The sequence below is a fragment of the Nipponia nippon genome, unplaced genomic scaffold (assembly GCF_047370975.1).
Source record: "Nipponia nippon isolate SJK-2023a ecotype South Korea unplaced genomic scaffold, ASM4737097v1 scaffold_33, whole genome shotgun sequence".
In the NCBI taxonomy this organism is placed as follows: domain Eukaryota; kingdom Metazoa; phylum Chordata; class Aves; order Pelecaniformes; family Threskiornithidae; genus Nipponia; species Nipponia nippon.
The window spans coordinates 1,444,792-1,465,821 of record NW_028262351.1 but is presented as its reverse complement, the minus strand read 5'-3'; the positions used below and the strand labels follow the sequence as shown (position 1 = coordinate 1,465,821).

At 42.1% G+C, this 21,030-nt stretch overlaps 2 protein-coding genes across 6 annotated transcripts in view; one reads left to right on the top strand and one right to left on the bottom strand.

The window, feature by feature from the left end:
• Positions 1 to 21,030, bottom strand: part of LOC104019231 (SWI/SNF-related matrix-associated actin-dependent regulator of chromatin subfamily A member 2) — a 197,065-nt gene that overhangs the window by 26,977 nt on the left and 149,058 nt on the right. For all 5 annotated transcript variants that reach the window (XM_087770744.1, XM_087770743.1, XM_087770746.1 and 2 more), the window contains one exon: positions 16,906 to 17,123. In XM_087770744.1, coding sequence (XP_087626870.1) covers positions 16,906 to 17,123 — 218 coding nt within the window. The remainder of the gene's footprint in view (positions 1 to 16,905; positions 17,124 to 21,030) is intronic.
• Positions 5,826 to 13,720, top strand: LOC148054149 (uncharacterized). Its single transcript, XM_087770814.1, has 4 exons — positions 5,826 to 5,929; positions 9,669 to 11,004; positions 12,276 to 12,438; positions 13,665 to 13,720. Exons 1-4 carry the CDS (start codon positions 5,826 to 5,828, stop codon positions 13,718 to 13,720), a joined length of 1,659 nt encoding a protein of 552 aa, XP_087626940.1.

The window sequence follows — 21,030 nt, the reverse complement described above, 5'->3', positions numbered from 1 at the left end:
TAATGATAAGGTTGAGTGCTTATGGGTAAAGATCAGGGGGAAGGCCAACAAGGCAGATATCCTGGTGGGAATCTGTTATAGACCACCCAACCAGGATGAGGAAACAGATGAAGCATTCTACAAGCGGTTGGCAAAAGTCTCACAATCTCTAGCCCTTGTTCTCGTGGGAGACTTCAACTTACCAGATATCTGCTGGAAATAAAACACAGCAGAGAGGAAACAGTCTAGGAGGTTCCTGGAGTGTGTGGAAGATAGATAACTTCCTGACACAGCTGGTGAGGGAGCCAACCAGGGGAGGTGCCCCGCTGGACCTGCTGTTTACAAACAGAGAAGGCCTGGTGGGCGATGTGGTGGTCGGAGGCCCTCCTTGGCACAGTGATCATGAAATGATAAGAGTTTTCGATTCTTGGAGAAGTAAGCAGGGGGGTCAACAAAACCACTACCCTGGACTTTAGAAAGGCAGACTTTGGATTGTTTAGGAGTCTGATTAACAGTCCCTTGGGGGGCAGTCCTGAAAGGCAAAGGAAGGCTGGACATTTTTCAAGAAGGAAGTCTTAAAGGTGCAGGAGCAGGCCATCCCCATGTGCCAAAACACGAGTTGGCAGGGGAGAAGACCGGCCTGGCTGAAGAGGGATCTTTTGCTGGGACTCAGGAAAAATAAAAAGAGAGTTTACCATCTTTGGAAGAAGGGGCAGGTGACTCAGGAAGACTAAAAGGATATTGTTAGGTTATGCAGGGAGAAAATTAGAAAGGCAAAAGCCCAGCTAGAACTTAAACTGGCCACTGCAGTTAAGGATAACAAAAAATGTTTTTACAAATATATCAGCAACAAAAGGAGAGCCAAGGAGAATCTCCATCCTTTGTTGGATGTGGAGGGAAACATTGCCACAAAGGATGAGGAGAAGGCAGAGGTACTTAATGCCTTCTTTGCCTCAGTCTTTAATAGTCAGACTAGTTATCCTCAGAGTATTCAGGCCCCTGAGCTGGGAGATGGAGATAGGAAGCAGAATGAAGCCCCAATAATCCAAGAGGTAACAGTTAGCGACCTGCTACTCCACCTAGATGCCCACAAGTCTATGGGGCCAGATGGGATCCACCTAAGGATACTGAGGGAGCTGGCAGAGGAGCCCGCCAAGCCACTTTCCATCATTTACCAGCAGTCCTGGTCAACCGGGGAGGTCCCAGATGACTGGAAGTTAGCTAATGTGACACCCATCTACAAGAAGGGTCGGAAGGAGGATCCGGGGAACTACAGGCCTGTCAGCCTGACCTCAGTGCCGGGGAAGGTCATGGAGCAGATCATCTTGAGTGCCATTACGTGGCACGTGCGGGACAACCAGGGGATCAGGCCCAGCCAGCATGGGTTCATGAAGGAAAGATCCTGCTTGACTAACCTCATATCCTTCTATGACAAGGTGACCCGCTTGGTGGATGAGGGAAAGGCTGTGGATGTTGTCTACCTGGACTTTAGTAAGGCCTTTGACACTGTCTCCCACAGCATTCTCCTGGAGAAGCTGGCTGCTCACGACTTGGATAAGTGCACTCTCCGCTGGGTAAAAAACTGTCTGAATGGCTGAGCCCAGAGATTGGTGGTGAATGGAGTCAAATCCAGTTGGCGACTGGTCATGAGTGGTGTTCCCCAGGGCTCAGTATTGGGGCTGGTCCTGTTCAATATCTTTATTGATGATCTGGACGAGGGGATCGAGTGCACCCTCAGGAAGTTTGCAGATGACACCAAGTTGGCCGGGAGTGTTGATCTCCTGGAGGGTAGGAAGGCCCTACAGAGGGACCTGGACAGGCTGGATCATTGGGCCGAGGCCAACTGTATGAAATTCAACAAGGCTAAGTGCTGGGTCCTGCACTTGGGCCACAACAACCCCATGCAACGCTACAGGCTTGGGGAGGAGTGTCTGGAGAGCTGCCTGGCAGAAAAGGACCTGGGGGTGTTGGTTGACAGCCAGCTGAACATGAGCCAGCAGTGTGCTCAGGTGGCCAAGAGGGCCAATGGCATTCTGCCTTGTATCAGGAATAGTGTGGCCAGCAGGACCAGGGAGGTGATAGTGCCCCTGTACTCGGCACTGGTGAGGCCGCACCTCGAATACTGTGTTCATTTTTGGGCCCCTCACTACAAGAAGGACATCGAGGTGCTGGAGCGTGTCCAAAGAAGAGCAATGAAGCTGGTGAAGGGTCTGGAGAACATGTCTTAGGAGGAGTGGCTGAGGGAGCTGGAGTTGTTTAGTCTGGAGAAAAGGAGGCTGAGGGGAGACCTTATGGCTCTCTACAACTACCTGAAAGGAGGTTGTAGTGAGGTGGGGGTCGGTCTCTTCTCCCAGGTAGTAAGCAACAGGACGAGAGGAAATGGCCTCAAGTTGTGCCAGGGGAGATTTAGACTGGATATTAGGAAAAATTTCTTCACAGAGAGAGTGGTTAGTCATTGGAACAGGCTGCCCAGGGAAGTGGTGCAATCACAGTCCCTGGAAGTGTTCAAAAAACATGTGGATGTGGTGCTTAGTGACATGGTTTAGAGGTGGACCTGGCAGTTAGGTTAACAGTTGGACTCAATGATCTCAGAGGTCTTTTCCAAGCTTAATGATTTTATGATTCTATGAAAACCTGGGCAATGTGACTATAGTATATTACATTCCAGAAACTGACATTAACAAGACTAACGTAAACACCTGGCAATCATTTTTTATAGGAAAAGAAAGAGGTGAGGGCCTTTGGAGTGAATATATTATTCAAATGAAATTTAACAAAACCATAATAATGTCATGATCTCACAAATAAGGCATTATGGGGAATGATGAAAGGCCAGGGGATTTTACGAAAAGCAAAAGACCTGTCAGTTACACTCAGTGTTTTAGAAAGTCTAAGCATAGGAACCCAAATGGGAAGCCTCCAAGCCCAACTTCAAGATGCAGTAAAATTTATAGGCATGTGGATAGAATCAAGCAGGGTTGCTTTGCAAGGAGGTGTGCAAGACGTAAAACTAGAATTTGTGTTGGAACAAAAATTGTTTGATGCCACCGCAACAGCAGGTTTTGGTCTGGCAGGAACAATAAATGATTCTTTAAAGAGCTTAACATGTTATATAATACAACAGCAACTCAATATGGAAACGCAAGCATTGATGTCTCATGTACAGATGGGCTGGTGGCAGAAGGAAATGGACTAGGAAAAGATAAGACACCCTCTTTATCTTTGAAACAAGGCAGTTGTCAGCTGCAATGGATTATAAGATTGGGGCCAACAGGATGGTTCTGGAAAATAAGATGTGCAGGAAAAAAACAGTTAAACCTCCAACAATGTTGGTTAAAACCTCTTTGACACAGAACAATGAAACTGGCCCACGATGTCCTTAAATTCACAGTGGTGCAGTGTTGCACCCAACATTTCTGGTATACAACAAGCTGATATGATTAGTTTAAGCAATTGTGAGATGTATGGGGATAGAAAGTGGCAGTGTCCACAAACAACATGAAAAGTGATACCCCGTATAGATGGATTTGCTTTTGGTTCAAATGTCACCGGCTGAAATTGGGGGGGGGTGTATTTTGGGATTAGTTACAGAAGGGTTTTGGGTGTCCAGGTGTAGGTGTTTACTGAACTTCTGTGTGTGTCTGGTATTGTGTTTTTTCTGTTGTATTGCTGATATGGATCCTGAATGTAGTTCACTGATTGCAAATTAATCATGTGTTGCTAATAAATCAATAAACCACCTGATTTGGTTTAAACCATGTGAGTTGAGTAGTTTTTCCCTGTGGCTGATGGGCTTTACTTTACAGAAGTGTTTCTTTCTTGTCCTTTTTCCCCTGCTAGCCAAGACTTCACAACTAAGCTTGATTTTTCATATAATGGATCAGGCCCATGATCAGGTGGATATTAAATGAATATCATTAATATATTACAATCCATCCCAACACAAATCTTTCAAGAACTTCAGTGTTGTCTTCCCTCTAGCCTAATGGTTCCTCTTTCAACATTGCTTTTAGTCACATCTTTATCCAAGTCCTCATACATCTTAGAAATCTTGCATTACACTCCTCTTTTTTCATCTTAACTAACAATTTTCTTGTGGTATCATATCAAATGCTTTACTAAAACCCATCTATATTAAATTTACCATGCTCCCTTTGATAAAATATCTTTCATTTACAAAATGAGTTATCATGTTAGTCTGGCACAACCTATCTGGCTATTAGACCACTGACTAGATATCAATTCCTTCAAAATCCTGGGATTTATATTATTTGACTCGTCCCCACAACTGAGTGCTTTAACTGATTGACTTTTGCTTCCCTCTTGTAGATGGCGATTTTAATATCTATCTTCTCACTACCACTGCTCATCTTCCCTTTCATATTATCATCCTTACTGAAAAGTAAAACTTCAGAATTATAACTATGTAATCTTTATTTAATCTGTATGCCATCAACAATGCATGATAGCTCTATGTCTTTTCTCAGTCTCTTTTTATTCATACAGCTGAAGAGCCTTTGTCTATATGTTTTAACGTTCTTTGCAAATTTCAATTCACCTGACTTAGCGATTCTCACTTTCCCCCTACACTTCTTACTCTAAGAGATCGTTTTATTTTTCTCATGCTATCTAGAGGATAGGCTTTATAATTATTCTGCCTGATTCAGTTAGAGCTGCAGCTATTTCCCACAAGACTGCTGTCTTCCTTGAGAAAAACATTTCAACTGTCCCGGACAGAATCACAGAATCATAGAATGGTTTGGGTTGAAAGGGACCTTAAAGATCATCTAGTCCAACCCCCCTGCCATGGGCAGGGACATCTTTCACTAGATTGGGTTGCTCAAAGCCCCATCCAACCTGACCTTGAACACTTCCAATGATGGGGCATCCACAACTTCTCTGTGAAACCTGTTCCAGTGTCTCACCACCCTCATCATAAAAGATTTCTTCCTTTTTGTCCAATCTAAATCTACCCTCTTTCAGTTTAAAACCATTGCCCCTTGTCCTGTCACTGCAGGCCTTTGTAAAAAGTCTTTCTCTGTCTTTCTTATAAGCCCCCTTCAAATATTGAAAGGCTGCAATAAGGTCTTCCTGGAGCCTTCTCTTCTCCAGGCTGAACAACCCCAACTCTTTCAGCCTTTCTTCAGAGGAAAGGTGTTCCAGCCCTCTGATCATTTTCATGGACCTCCTCTGGACCTGCTCTAACAAACAGGTCCATGTCTTTCCTGTACTGGGGACCGCAGAGCTGGACCCCACTCCAGATGGGGTCTCACAAGAGTGGTGTAGAGGGGGAGAATTACTTCCCTTGACCTGCTGAGTGCGCTTCTTTTGATGCAGCCCAGGATACAATTGGCTTTCTGGGCTGCGAGTGTACATTGCCAGTTCATGTCCAATTTTTCATCCACCAGTATCCCCAAATTCTTCTCTGCAGGGCTGCTCTCAATCCCTTCATCCCCCAGCCTGTATTGATACCAGGGATTGCCCCGACCCAAGTGCAGGACCTTGCACTTGGGCCTAAGGGAGAATGCTGCCATCCAGGACTCTCAGTGTCTGCAGCCCCAGGAGGAGGCCCCAGGCACTCCCTGAAGCCAGAGACCTGGATGCCGGCATCCACCCTTAGGAATTCTGTCTGGGTTGAGGCCTCTGATGAGACAACTGGGAGGTGTGATCTGGTTGAAGCACTGAATCATCAGATGAAGGAGCTTCAAGAGGAGGTGAGAAGGCTGCACACCATCAGGGAGAATGAGCAGGATATTGACAGGCTCTTTGCAGAGACTCTACAGAGCCAAGAACCCAAGCCCTACGTTTGAAGGAAGGAGCGACAGATAGAGACTACCCTCAAAGAAATGGTGGATGGAAACTCCCAAGATGAGGGAGTCTGGAAAGTTGTCACTTCTGGCAACACATCTAAGGCTGCTTCTCCACCTCTGGTTCTGCAGTTACAGAACAGGTACAATGCCTGTCCTGGTTTCAACTGGGATAGAGTTAATTTTCTTCCTAGTAGCTGGTATAGTGCTGTGTTTTGGATTTAGGATGAGAAGAATGTTGATAACACACTGATGTTTTAGTTGTTGCTAAATAGTCTTTATGCTAAGTCAAGGACTTTTCAGCTTCCCATGCTCTGCCAGGTGCACAAGAAGCTGGGAGGGGGCACAGCCAGGACAGCTGACCCAGACTGGCCAAAGGGCTATTCCATACCATATGACATCATGCTCAGTATATAAGCTGGGGGAAGAAGAAGGAAGGGGGTATGTTCGGAGTGATGGCATTTGTCTTCCCAAGTAACCGTTACGCGTGATGGAGCCCTGCTTTCCTGGAGATGGCTGAAAACCTGTCTGCCAATGGGAAATAGTGAATGAATTCCTTGTTTTGCTTTGCTTGCATGCGCAACTTTTGCTTTCCCTATTAAACTGTTCTTATCTCAACCCACGAGTTTTCTCACTTTTACCCTTCTGATTCTCTCCCCCATCCCACCAGGGGGGAGTGAGCGAGCGGCTGTGTGGTGCTTAGTTTCTAGCTGGGGTTAAACCACAACACCTGGCAACAGGTGAAGAAGAACCACATTCAGGGAAGGTGTCAGAGCCAACTAAGCCTCAACCAAGTGTCTGCACAAAGAATAAAAGGAGGTTGATATTGCATGTAGTAGAGGCACCCATCTGCCAACCTGACCTGATGTCAGGAGGTTTGCTGCTTACCAGGCACTTGGATCTGGGATGTTGCAGAGAGACCATGGAGGCTTATCTGACTCTTGGACTATTATTCCTGTCTGCTCATCTGTACACGCAACAATACTGCCAGTGAAGACCCTGAGTGTATCAAGCGTGAGGGTGAAGGGCATGGGGACCCAGGTAGTGTTCTCAAACCTGCACATGAAGGGAAAATGCTTGAGTGTTTCGTGGTGACTTAGATGTCTTACCCTGTGCAATACTGAGGGCCTTTCATTTCCAGTTCTGTAGCCTACTTTTCACTCTCACCTCTTTAACCTTTCATCTATACACCCCCAAGACTGCTGTGACAGTGCCCTTACTCTGATGTCCCAAGTGCTCTTTTCTCACACCCTTGCACTGGCAGATGCTAAATTACTGTCTGTCACGTTGGAATTCTTGTGGAAAGTGATTGCTCTTGACATGTGAATCACCCTTTTCTTCCTCTATCTCCTCATCCTTCACCTTGTAGCTTCTAGTGTATAATGTATGATATATGTATGTATAATGTATAATATATGATTTCCTCATCCTTCCCTTTGTAGCTTTTAGTTTATAACTTTAGAGCCTAGTAGATAACATAGTCAATGTTATTTACATATCCAAAAAATATTACCCAATAAATACACACCTGTACAAAATCAAGTGTTCTCCAGTTATCATTAATAGCAGGAATGACCAATCTCTATTCTCTCTGCTCTCTGCTCTCTCTCTCTCTTCCCCCCCCCCCCCCCCAAAGTTGGGAAAGAGCATCTTTGCCAACAGGTTGACCAACCTGGTGAAGAGAGCTTTAAACTACAAACATCAGGGTTGGAAGATTACAACCCACAGTTAAGTGAAGAAATGGTGAATGGGGTGGAAAGCAAAGGGTGTAGGGCAACAGATACAAGAGAGACCTCAGGAACAATAAAACAGGGTGAAAGGAGGCCCACCTCAAGTATATGTGCATAAATGCATACAGCCTGGGAAATAAGCAGGAGAAATTAGAGCTCCACATGTAGATGCAGAACTATGACATCACTGGAATAACTGAGATGTGATGGGAGAGTTTGCGTGATTGGAGCTCTGTGACGGATGGATACAAGCTCTTTAGGAAATACAGGCAGGGAAGACTGGGAGGGAGGTGCCCTCTATGTGAATGAGTAGCTCAAATGTATGGAGTTCTATGGAATGGGCAATGGGATGGTTGAGATCTTGTGGGTCAGGATCAGAGGACAAGATGGTAAGGGTGACCTCATGGTGGGAGTTTGTCACAGACCACCTGATCAGGGTGAGAAAGCAGACAAAGTCGTCTTTAAAAAATTTGAGGAAGCCTCCAGATCTCAGGCCGTGGTTCTTGAGGGGGGGCTTTAATTGCCTTGACATCTGCTGGAAGGACAACACAGAGCAACACAAGCAATCCAGGAGGTTTCTGGAGAGTGCCAGTGATAACTACTTGATACAGGTACTAGAGGGGCTAGCCAGTGGTGATTCTTTCCTGGTTCTGCTACTCATGAACAAGGAAGAACTACTCAGGGATATGATAAAATGGCAGCTTTGGCTGTAGTGACCATGAAATCGTAAAGTTTAAGATCCTGAGGGGAGTGAGGAATGAAAGAAACAGAGTACAGACCCTGGACTTCAGGAGGGCAGACTTGGGCTTATTCAGGGAACTGGTAGGTGGGATCACATAGGAGTCAGCTCTGAAAAGCAAAGGAGCTCAGGAAAGCTGTCAGGTCTTTAAGGGCAACCTCCTCCATGTGCTAGAAAGATCCATTCTGATGCTCAGAAAATCAGGAGACCAGCTTGGCTGAACAGGGAACTCACAACTGAGCTCCAATGCATAAAGGATGCATGCAGAAGGTGGAAGTGAGGACAGACTTCAAAGGATGAATTTTGAAACATTGCCCATGCATGCAAGGGTGGTAATAGGAAAGCCAAAATTCACCTAGAGTTGATGCTTGCAAGGAGCACCAAGGACAGCAAAAAGAGCTTCTTACCGCTACATTAGTAGTAAAAGGCTGAACAAGTAAAATGTAGGACCATTGCTCAATGGAGTGGACAACTATAAGACTAAGGTACTTAATGTCGTCTTTGTCTCAGCCTTCACCAACAAGATCTCCTAGGCCTTTGTGCTTAGATAAAGGATTCAAGGAGGAGAACAACCAACAGGGAGAGAGTCAGGGATTACTTGAAAGCTTGACCCATACAAATCCATGGGAACAGATGGGATGCACCTGAAGATGCTGAAAGAGCTGGCTGATGTCACTGTGAGGACACTCTCTATTGTGGGAATAAATGAGATAGATAGTGTTTTACTTTGACAAGATGCAGCTGTGCCCTTGAGGCTTGTTACAAACAGGTTCACAGGAATGCAGATGTGGCCTTGAGGCTTGTTACAAACAAGTTTGTGAAACTTAGAGGCAGAAAAATAAGGATGAGATTGGATACATCCCTGAAAGAGGAATTCACATGCACCAGCTTGAAGAACCAATAAGTAACGCTGAAGAGACGCGTGGATGAAAGACAGTAGCCAATGAAATGGGTTTTGCTTGCTCGTGAACACTAGATCATATTATAAAAGGGATAGACTGTAAAAATAAAGTGTTATTATCATCGCCATTGTCATTGCCGTTGTCATTGTCGTCGTCGTCTTCTTCACTTGTCTTTGCTTGTCTTTGCCTAAACTCATACGCGGAGTCCGTGATTAATTGCCAGAAATGGTGACCCCGACGTGATTTGGTCCTACGACGTGATTCAGTCCTAAGAACCGTGGACGAGAGAGCGGCCGGTGGCAAGCCCAGCTGAACTTTATCGCAGCGGACCAGAGAGCTGAACTATATTGCAGTGGACCAGAGAGCTGCTTGTCGACAATTAATCGCCTCGGGAAAAAGACGTGAGCAGCTGGGGACGGGAAAATGGGGGCGCAAATGTCCTCGGAAGAAAAATCTATTTTGCGTATATTTTTGCGAATCCTTGCAAAAAGGGGCATAAATTATGATGAAGGAAAGGTTCGGTTGTTGTTAACTTGGTTGCGAAAAAACGGGCAACAAGCGAACGCAGTGACCGCGTTCCAGGTGGAGACTTGGGAGGAGGCAGGAAAAAAGTGTTATGGGAAGCGGCCACCAGGGGGGACAGCAATGCCACAAGTGTTTTGACGACATGGCGTTTACTGAAAGACTCTTTAGAACAGTTAGAGTCAGACCGAAAGGCTGCAGCTTCTGCTACCGCTCCGGAGCTAACCCCGCAGGGCACGCCAGAAACACCGACATTGGGTTCGTCCTCCGACATGCCCTTGCTCGCGGGTGCTGAGGCTGCACAACCCTCCACCCCCCCCGCGCCGCCGCTACCCTCTGCGCCGGTTTCTCCTTCACCTGCTCCTATGGCTTCAACACCTCTGCTAGACCTCCCGATCCCTGCAACCAGTACTCCACTTCCCCGCTCACCCCCGGCCCCTTCTGCGTCGGCACTCTTACTGCCTTTCTCTACTGCTTCTAATGCCGATACTCCACAAACCCATAATCAATTGCCACTCGAGGAATGGGAGGCGTCAGCCGCTGCTGCGAGGTGTCAAAAGATTAGACACCAAGCATCGCAAACGGGGGATACAGCTTTTTGTTCAGCGATCGCGTGTCCCGTCATACGCAGCAATGGAAATGTCCCCGATGAACATGAACCTTTTGGCTATAATGTTTTAAAAGATCTACGACAAACGGTTGCCGCGCATGGACTGGGTTCTCCTTTTACACAATCCCTGCTACGGGGAATATTTACAAATGAAATAGTACCATTTGATATATGCAAGCTTACTAATCTTATATTGACCCCAACGCAAAAGGTGATCTTTGAAAGCACCTGGCGTACCGCCTGTCAAAACGCCACAATTATCAATATGCAGCGACAACGAGGCGACCCTTTACAAGGGGCAGGACTCCCACAGCTTATGGGGGATCCGCCGCTAAATCATCCAACGTTACAGGCACGGTTACGACCAGAGATATTAGCACAAGGCAGAGACCTTGCTTTACAGGCATTACTAAGAGTGCCGGATGCCGGAAGAGCGACAAAATCATTTACATTAATAAAGCAAGGGAGAGGAGAGGGATATATCTCATTCTTAGATCGTCTTAAAGAGGCTTTGGAAAAACAAATCGAAAATGCAGAAGCAAGAGAGGTCCTACTCTTAAAATTAGCCTTTGAAAATGCGAATACGGACTGTAAAAAAGTGCTTTTGCCTCTAAAAAATCCCTCCTTAATGGATATGATAGAAGCTACCCAGGAGGTGGGGTCAATGTCCCATAATATGGAAACATTAGCTACAGCTTTTGCCACCGCAATGAAAGTGCAGAAATCATGTTTCTTCTGTGGAAAAACTGGACATTTTAAAAGAGATTGCGCACAACTAAGAAAAAGAGATACAACGAGCTCTAAACAGATATGGACTTGAAATAGCCCCTGAAAAGGTGCAAAAAACTGAGCCTTGGAAATACCTGGGCTGGAAAATCTTGCAACAAACAACTGAACCTGCAAAAACAAAAAGGGGAACGCCAGGAGCCACTCCAGCAGACAGACTAAGTAAAGCCGTGTATGTGTTAAACTACCTGAATATGTCTGAAAATAATATTCCTGTTATTATCTCTCATTTTCTGTCTCTTCAATCAAAAGATTTAACAGCCACACCACAGAAGGCCCGAGTTTTTACAAAGTTGCTACAAATAGGTAAATGGGAAGGTCCTTTTGATCTACTAACCTGGGGCAGAGGGTATGCTTGTGTCTCAACAGATGTAGGACCTAAGTGGGTACCTGCAAGGTGCGTAAGACCGGCTCTTGCATTGGATAACAAGAATGAACAGCAGAAGACACTGAACTCCGAGAAGACTGATGGGGAATGACTTATCAGATAACTCCGAATTAATCCATAAAGCAATCAAAGATTTGAAGTTAGCAAATTACAAGTCACTGATGGATTTGGTTGGCTGAATCACTTAGTAACAAGTTGGGGAATTGGCGGGTGGATAATGTCTCTAATCAAAATGGGTTTTTTCTTGTTACTAATATTTTGCACTATAATAATGATAGTTTCTTGTCTAGTGTCTTGGGTATAGAAAATGCTATAAAATATGATTAAACAAGCTTTTGTGATAAAAAAACAAAAAGGGGGGTTTGTAGGAATAAGTGAGATTGTGTTTTACTTTGACAAGATGCAGCTGTGGCTTGAGGCTTGTTACAAACAGGTTCACAAGAATGCAGCTGTGGCCTTGAGGCTTGTTACAAACAAGTTTGTGAAACTTAGAGGCAGAAAAATAAGGATGAGATTGGATACATCCCTGAAAGAGGAATTCGCGTGCACCAGCTTGAAGAACCAATAAGTAACGCTGAAGAGACGCGTGGATGAAGGACAGTAGCCAATGAAATGGGTTTTGCTTGCTCGTGAACACTGGATCATATTATAACAGGGATAGATTGTAAAAATAAAGTGTTATTATCATCGCCATTGTCATTGCCATTGTCATTGTCGTTGTTGTCGTCTTCTTCACTTGTCTTCGCTTGTCTTTGCCTAAACTCATACGCAGAGTCCGTGATTAATTGTCACATTCTATCATCTTTGAAAAGTCATGGAGATTGTGGGAAATGCCTGACAACTGGAGAAAGATGATGAACCCAATCCCCCAAAAGGCCAAAAGGACAGTCAGTCTCACTTCAGTCCCTGAGAAAAACATGGAACAAGTCCTCTTGAAACACGTTTCTGGGCACATGAAGGAAAAGGCAGTGACTGGTAAGAGTCAACATGGATTTACCTAGGGTAAGTCATGCCTGTCCAACCTGATTGCCTCCTATGATAAAATGACTGGATTTGTGGATGAGGGGAGAAGACTGGATGTTACTTACCTTGACTTTAGCAAAGCTTTTGACACTGTCTCCCACAATATTCTTGTATCCAACTAAGTACATTATGGTCTGGATGAGTGGACAACCAGATGGGTAGAAAACCGCTTAGATGATCAGGCTCAGAAGGTAGTGGTTAATGGTTACTGTACCTGGAGGCTGGTAACAAGTAGAGTCTATCCTGGGACCTGTCCTGTTTAACATCTTTATCAATGACCTGGAAGAGGTAAGTTTTCAGATGACACCAAGCTGGGGGGGTGGGGTAGAGTTGGGTTCCAGTTGATATACTCTAGGGCAGGACTGCCATCCAGAGGGACCTAGACAGGCTGGAGGAATAGGCCAACAGGAACCTTATGAAATTCAACAAGGACAAGTGCCAAGTCTTGCACCTGGGAAGGAAGAACACCTTATGATGATACAGGCTGGGGATTGACTGGCTGAACATGAGCAAGCAACGTGCCCTGGCAGCAAAGGCAGCCAACAGCATCCTGGGCTGGATTAACAGGAGCATAGCCAGTAGATTGAAGGAAGGGATCATCCCCCTCTAATCAGCACTCCTTGGACCACATCCAGAAGACTGCATCAGGATTTGTGTCCCCCAATAAAGGAAAAACAATGATGAACTGGGGTGAGTTCAGCAGAGGGCCACTGAGATGGTCACGGGGCTGGAGCACATACCCTGTGAGGAGAAGCTGCGGGAACTGGGCTTGTTCAGCCTGAAGAAGAGAAGGCTTCGGGAGACCTGATAGTAGCTTCCCAATACATATGAAGAATTTACTAAGATGATGGAGCCAGGCTCTACAGCAGTGCATAGCAGGAGGATGAGAGAGACAATGGGCAAAATTTGAAGAAGTTCAGACTGGATATGAGGAAAAAAATTTTTACGACAAGGACAGCAAAACAATGGAACAGGTTGCTCAGAGAGTTTGTGCAGTCTCCATCCCTAGAGGTCTTCAAGACTGGATCAAGCTCTGAGCAATGTGGTCTGATCTCATAACTGACCCTGCTTTGAGCAGGAATTTGGCCCAGAGACTTCCTGAGGTCCCTTCCAACCTGAATTATTCTATGGTTCTATGGAACTTGAGTACTTAATTCAAAGTTTTTTTCTATAACCAGGTTTCCTGTTGGCAGATGATAGCAACAACAGCAAAAAGAGAAGTCAGAAAAGTTAATACAATGAAATTATCCTTCTCAGTCATAAGCTTCCTTTTACTTAAGACATTTTTTTCCTTGAAGTCAGAGGATTTTGTCCAGCTTTCTTATCTTGTTTTCTCTTGCTTCTAGTTTCATTCTGTATTCTAAACTATCAAATTTAGAGCCTAGACTAACATTTTTAAATTCATAAAGAGAAAAAAATGTAATGTTAAAACATCCCTGCCCTACCAGACAAAACTGAAAGCTGTCAAGGGGGGGGGGATGAGGAGAAAGGAAAGGAATGTATTTAACACTTCTGAAAGAGAGGATTCCTTATTACTTGGGAGACACCCCAGATATCAGGAAACTCGTGTGTGGAAGAAGTCCCTTAAAGTCTTCATGTAGTTAGGGTGCCAGAAAAAAAGCATCTCGGCATAAATCCATTCAGTAAGTTAGTGAGTTACCTAGTTTTGTGAAACAATTGAGAGAAACTCAGCTGGCAGCTACAAATTGCTCTGCAAAGACTACTAAGCTTATACTTATTGGAATGTTTCATTAAAATCTGTACTTATGTTGGAATGTGGAATGGGAAGAAAAGGAAGCATGCTAGTTGCTAAATATCCCTGCATATAATAGGGAATCTAAGGAGGAAGTTTTCATTTGTTCTGAGGACATGGCAGAGAGAAACAGTAATTTGATTTCTGTACTAAAACATACACCCAGCTAAGCTAGCTTTTACTGCCTTGGGTAAAGGCCTTTAATTGGGATTTACAAATAACTGGATATCTACTTCTTTGAATTTCCTGTCACAGGATTTAAAGGAATTATATACTGTATTTGACTACATTGAATATTTATCTCAGATGTTGCTAATTTGTCTATTTGACTTTATTTTTACCTCAATTTAATAACTGTATAGCGCAACCTTTGGTTTATTATTTGCATTATTATAGCCTTTAGAAATCCTAAATGTAGGCAACCCATCCTGTTTTGTTGGATGCTGTTCGAATACATAAGAAAAAGACTGTCCCTGCCCCAAAATGCTTACAACAGAACTCTAAGACAAGTCATGACAGTGGAGGAAGTATATAGGGAATCCTCCCCCTTGTCCACATTATGCAGAGGTCTCCATACATAAGCAGCCAACTTGTATTCAAGAGTTTTGTAAGCATCATGGAAAAAGACATTTTTTTAAAAGAAAGATTTTAAGTAGAACAGAGAAGTGGTTCAGAGTACAAGAAGCTCAAGTGTGAGGGGAAGCATGAGAGAAAGCACAGAGATGTTTAGTAGTTTACTCCTAGTAATATTTTTCTTGATTTTTTTTCTCCTGGCTTATTAGCTGTGATAAAGAGTGCAAATTTGCTTTTAAGGAAACAACTCAGGCCAGAGCCACTAAGACTTTTGGGTGGATGTCTCCTGATCAACCTTTGGTCTAGATTAACCCTTTGGACTTTCATAAAGTAGAGATGAAACATTTACTAGTACTGAAAACTTTTGAAGACGTGAACAGTTTTAAGCATTCAAATACTAAACGCATGAAAAAATGAAGCTTCATGGCCTACTCCCTTTCTAATGAATCTGTCCCTCTATACTTGCCCCAAAACCCCAGAGTTGAAAAAACAAAAAAGCCTCCCCCTCGAATTCAAGGGTTCAAATGGCTAAAATAAAACTCATTCTGAAACTGCCAATCCTGAAAATGCTCCTCTAATCCATTTGAACTTACTGGGCAGAGGAAGCAAAATGCCCAAATCTCCTACTTCTTAAGCGAGTGCTTTAACCACTGAGCTATGATACATAGGAGGAAGGTAGAAGTGACTTAAGCCTGCTATGTTTAAAATTAAAAGTAGGAGCTCTGACCAGAAGCGCTTGCCTTCTGGAAAAGGTCCAAGGCTAGGGACCCTAAATGGAAAGAGGTAATTTCTTGCAGCTCTGATTGGAATGCCTGAATTTAAAACACTCCACTCTTCCCAGCTTTTCTGCTGGTTAAAAGCCACAGCAAAATGAATGTTGCTGACCTTTTAGGCAGCTCCTGCTCATCGTGCTCATTTTTGTAACCCATTTTGAAGCAATAAACTTTTCAACATGCTCTAAAGAGAACTTATGGATCACAGGATGATCTGGAGTCCACTTCTGCAGTTATGTGCCTAAAAAGTAAGGTATCATCACTCTAAATCCTTTATTGTATATTGCTCAAGTTATCTCTGTACAAGCACAGATCAAACTGTAGCTGCAAAAAGGAAAACATGTATCTTGCCATTTGAAGCCACACACTCTGAAAAGCTTGTTTATATAAAAATTGTAGTAAATTAGGTACTCAAATCAGAAACCAAATAGGTTACACCGGTGCAGCTCCTCTGGTGTGAAAAACACCTTCTTTTTGAATGAATTTTATGTTGATTTAGTTTACACTTGCTTCTTATTCAACTTAAGTAAATAAATGAATGGCAAAATAGGAATGTCTACACAGGAAGGTTGCACCAATTTAAGTAAATCAGAAACCTGAGATCAAACAGTACAAGTTCCCCACATAGCTGAAGCCTGATGCAGAGTTGCTATTAAGCAATAGCTGAAGATGAGCCATTTCTCAATAAAAAAGATGATTTTCAGTTGGAAAGTCAGCAAAATAAAAATCTCACAACTTCAGTTTGGATTAGAAGTTAGTTATATTTCTTCCTGAGATTCAATTGTCTAACATGTGAAATGTATATATATGTTGAAAATTGGGTTTTAAGGACAAAAAAGCTTCAGTCTCATTTATGAACAACCTACTAGTGCTCAGTATTTCTATTTTTTTTCCTTTGAAAAGTCAAGTGTTCATCAGGCAAACCATAAATATTTTGGGAGTATTCTTAAGTGTCATGGTGAGAACTTGTATTGACAAAAATATATCCACGCATTTAAAATTATTTGTATAATTATTAAGACAGAATACTCCATTAAGGTAAAGAAAACCCCTTCCCAAACCTGCAGTACTGAAATATATCTACTAAACAGGACAGTGGCATTTCTAAGCAGACATGATATGCCCATCTTTTAAATTACATTTTGACAAGTTTTGATCAACCAGATTCTTTAAAAAGCTCTCTATGTAGAGGAAGACTTACAAGATCAGGCCCTAAATGGAATTATTTTATTTATTAATAAATAAATAACCACAATTGAAACTTACACAGGATTAAGTTTCCAGAAATTATTTGCCAAAAGCAAAAAAAGCTGAGCTCACCTGTCTTTGTAGTTTATCACAGTATCGATAATGGCATTCATTTGTTTTGTCAATTTAGGTGGGTTGGGTGACAACTTCTCTGCAGGAGGTCTGCCTCTTCTTTTCTTTGCTTTCTCCCCATCCTCTTTCCCAGAATCCTTATCCAAATTTCTTCGTCTCTTCCTTTTTTTAAGCCGGATTTCCTCTTCCATTTCTTCCAAATTGCCGTCTTCAATTGCCTGACAACCATGGATTCCAAAATACCCAAAAAACCCAAAAGAGAAATATGCAAAGACAATTAACAAATATTTAAAAAAAAAAAACCCAAGAAAAATACAACGTAACAAGATATAGATAATTCAACATTAAATGCTCGGTGTATTTATAAAGATTTCAAAAAGAAATTCAGTTACTGACAAACAATAAGACACTAAAACTAAATTACTTATATAAAGAACCCTACCACCTGAATACATATTCATCTAATCCTGAATTTCATATATATGAGGGCTTGCATCAATTTGTTCACTTTAGTAGCAGTCCTACAGAATGTAGTTCAAGAGAAAGACTCTGATGTGCATGTTTACAGACAGGATAGTTCACACCATGCTCAGCTTCCAATGAAAGAGATTACAGTTTTTTAATATGTTTTTTTACATGCAGACACACACACACTTTATGTAGTAGCATACTAGACAGCTTCTCTTTCAAAGAATTTAAGTGACCTAACAGTTAAAACCGTATCTAAAATGTATAATTTTCATTTAGAATAACAATCAATAAAGAGGCAGAAGAACTTACAATAGTGTTTTACAGTAAAGAGCACTCATCATAGAATGAAAAAAGAAAAAACACACACATAGCCACAAAAAAATAACAGCTTCAATTACCCGCAAATGCGTGCTTTTAACCAGAGCCGGCAGCACCAGGTAGAGAGATAAAATCTCTATGAAAGCAAACCAGGCATAAAGGGAACCTGTTCATACACTAACAGATCCAGGTGAAAAAACAGAAAGCTGAACTTTTTTCTTTGGGGAGAAAAAATCCCATAAACAGATAAAAAATATATTGAGCCATAAGAGAACTGAAACTAAAAGGAAAAAAAAAAATCTTAAAAGTAGTCTTTCTGATTAATGCTTTCTGGAACATAACTGATGTTGATATTTGTCCTTCTTGCCTCTTAATATTGCCTTGAATACATGCAAATACTAATCAATCATTTCTCATAGCTGAAGGAGCTATAATCATAAGGCACCTTCATTTCTCTATAGAACCAAACATGACTAATATTTATGATCATATGAGAATAAAAATAAATATAAAAAGAGTGATTACAGTCCAGACATAATTTATTTCATTTGCGTACAGTGTCTCTTGAAAAACATTTTATGAACAAAACCTGGTTCACTATGCAAAACAACCTGGCATATTAAAAACCACTAGTGGGATTTCAAAATCTATTTCCTATTCATTCTCTAATGTGCAAATCCATAGAACAAACATGAACACAGAATCCTGAGGGACAGCCTGAAACAAGGCCTTAATAATCAAAAGACAATTTCCATCATGCTTTCAAGCATTCAGATAGCCACTATGAAGAAGGCTTGAGATCTGATGAGTTAGGAAGAATAAGTAAGGAAAAAACTGCACAAAACCTCATTAATATTCATTTGGTTAAATCAGGTCACCCACCATACACCACTGCAGCTAGCCAAGATTAAGAAAAGGAAATTTCTCCACAAATTTTAGAAGCTAAAAATAATAAATACAGCGTGCAAGGCTGTCAACAGTTAATGTCATTGCTCTCCTTAAGCATTCAGTTGCACATCGAAATACAGAGAAGACCAGCTTTTGATGTCTTATACACCTACACATTCCTGTGATGTAGTTCTACTGAACCTTCAAGACTGCAATGAAAAAGGTTATTTACCTTACCACTATCAGCAGGCCAGCTATCAGAAATCAGTTAGTGGGGATAAAATTAACAAACCAGCAAAGCAGCGAGCTGCTAGTCTCTTCATCAGCTGATTGGGGAAAAAAAAGAGAGCTGGGGAAAGGCTATGTTTTCAGATACAAGTAATTTTATTTTAGTGAAAATTTAATACTGAAAGGATTGTAGATACTCAAATCTGCTGTTTCATTCTACCTACTACAAGGCCCAAGGCCTTCTTCCTTCAGCTTGCTTTAATATTGACAACTACTTATCATATTTTTCTCTTATTATTCTAGGCACTCAGATTCTAGATTTTTAGCTGGGCAGTTACCAATTCTTGTTAGTATTTTAATTGTAAGAGCAAAATTGGTCAATTTCATGTATGATTTTAAAACTAAAATAGATTATATGCAATAAATACAGTTTTAAAATGCAAACAATACTTTTTATTGTTCTGTACAGAACAGATTAGATTTTGGTTATTACAACTAATACAACAAAATACTCAGAATGACAAGAAACAAAAAACAAGGTTAGCATTTTGATGCAATGTGCTTTAGAAAATGTATATTCACTCATTAACCAAAACAAAAAAAAATTTTCTTGCCAAATGTTCCCCCCCATGCCCTCCAAATAAATTGTGTTGTCACCACCCTTGAGTAATAACATCTCATTTAGAACTGTGCATACAGTTGTTACTTAAGATATATACTATTTTGAAAAATTGTTGTGGAGGGTAAGATCAAAGTCAAATGAATGTTTGGGGTTGTTTTTTTTTTAAACGATGTTGGTCAATGCAGTGTAAAAAAAAAAAGAAAAGAAAGAACAGGCAAATTGTGACATTTGCTCTTCCACTCTGTAAATTAATGAGTAGTATACAATGAATTAATTGCCAGCACACTATAAATCTGCAAATGAATATTAAAAACTATTTGGATAATACTATAGAAATCTATTATTATAATTAGATATTAAAATTTTGTGCAGACATGTAAATTCAGACAATTTTCCTCAAAAAAAGTTTTAGTGAAAGCACTAAAAATCACACACCCCATAGCAGCCCTCAGTAGTGCTGTGCTTTGTATTTGTAGCTAGCTGAATGGAAGAGGAGCAGGGGGCATTTGTTATTAAGGCATTTGTCTTTGAAACAACCACTACATGTACTGAGGCCCTACTTCCCAGGAAGTGGCTGGACATGGCCTGCTGACGGGAAGTAGAGGATAAATCTTTTTGTTTTCTTTTGCTTCCGCGTGCGGCCTTTGCTTTTCTTTATTTAACTGCCTTTATTTTGACCCACAAGTTTTTAACCTTATTTTCTCTCCCTGAGGAGGGGGAGTGAAAGAGCAGCTTGGTGGGCACCTGGCAGCCAGCCAAGGCTAACCCACCACAATGCTAATTATCTAACTCAGTATTTTCACTGAAGGCATACAAAATACAATTGAACAGAAAAATCAGCTTCCTAATTTCTTAAAAAGAAATAAATCTAACAATGCACAGTATCCTAAAGTCTGAACTTTTCCTAGGGCAAAGGCATACCATTTATAGAACTACTTCCTGCTATGCTGAATGGATTCCCCAACAACTTCTAGCAAGCTAGGGTAGCAGTAAGAGGTAAACCATTGATGGCTGGGACACAAGACCTACACTATTAGCCTGTAATCATAAGTTTCATAGGACTCAAAGCTTTTCTTTTTTTAAACCAGCAGGATCCTGAGTTTCAAACAACAAAATATCCTAAGAAAGGAGATGTGATATATTAGAATAGAATCATAGAATCACAGAATCATTTAGGTTGGAAAAGACCCTTAAGATCATCAAGTCCAACCGTTAACCTAGCACTGCCAAGTCCACCACTAAACCATGTCCCTAAGTACCACATCTACACGTCTTTTAAATACCTCCAGGGATGGAGATTCAACCACTTCCTTGGGCAGCCTGTTCCAATGCCTGACTACCCTTTCAGTGAAGAAATTTTTCCTAATATCCAATCTAAATCTCCTCTGGCACAACTTGAGGCCATTTCCTCTTGTCCTATCGCTTGTTACTTGGGAGAAGAGACTGACACCCATGTTGCTACAACCTCCTTTCAGGTAGTTGTAGAGAGCAATAAGGTCTCCCCTCAGCCTCCTCTTCTCCAGACTAAACATCCCCAGCTCCCTCAGCCGCTCCTCATAAGACTTGTGCTCTAGACCCTTCACCAACTTCGTTGCCCT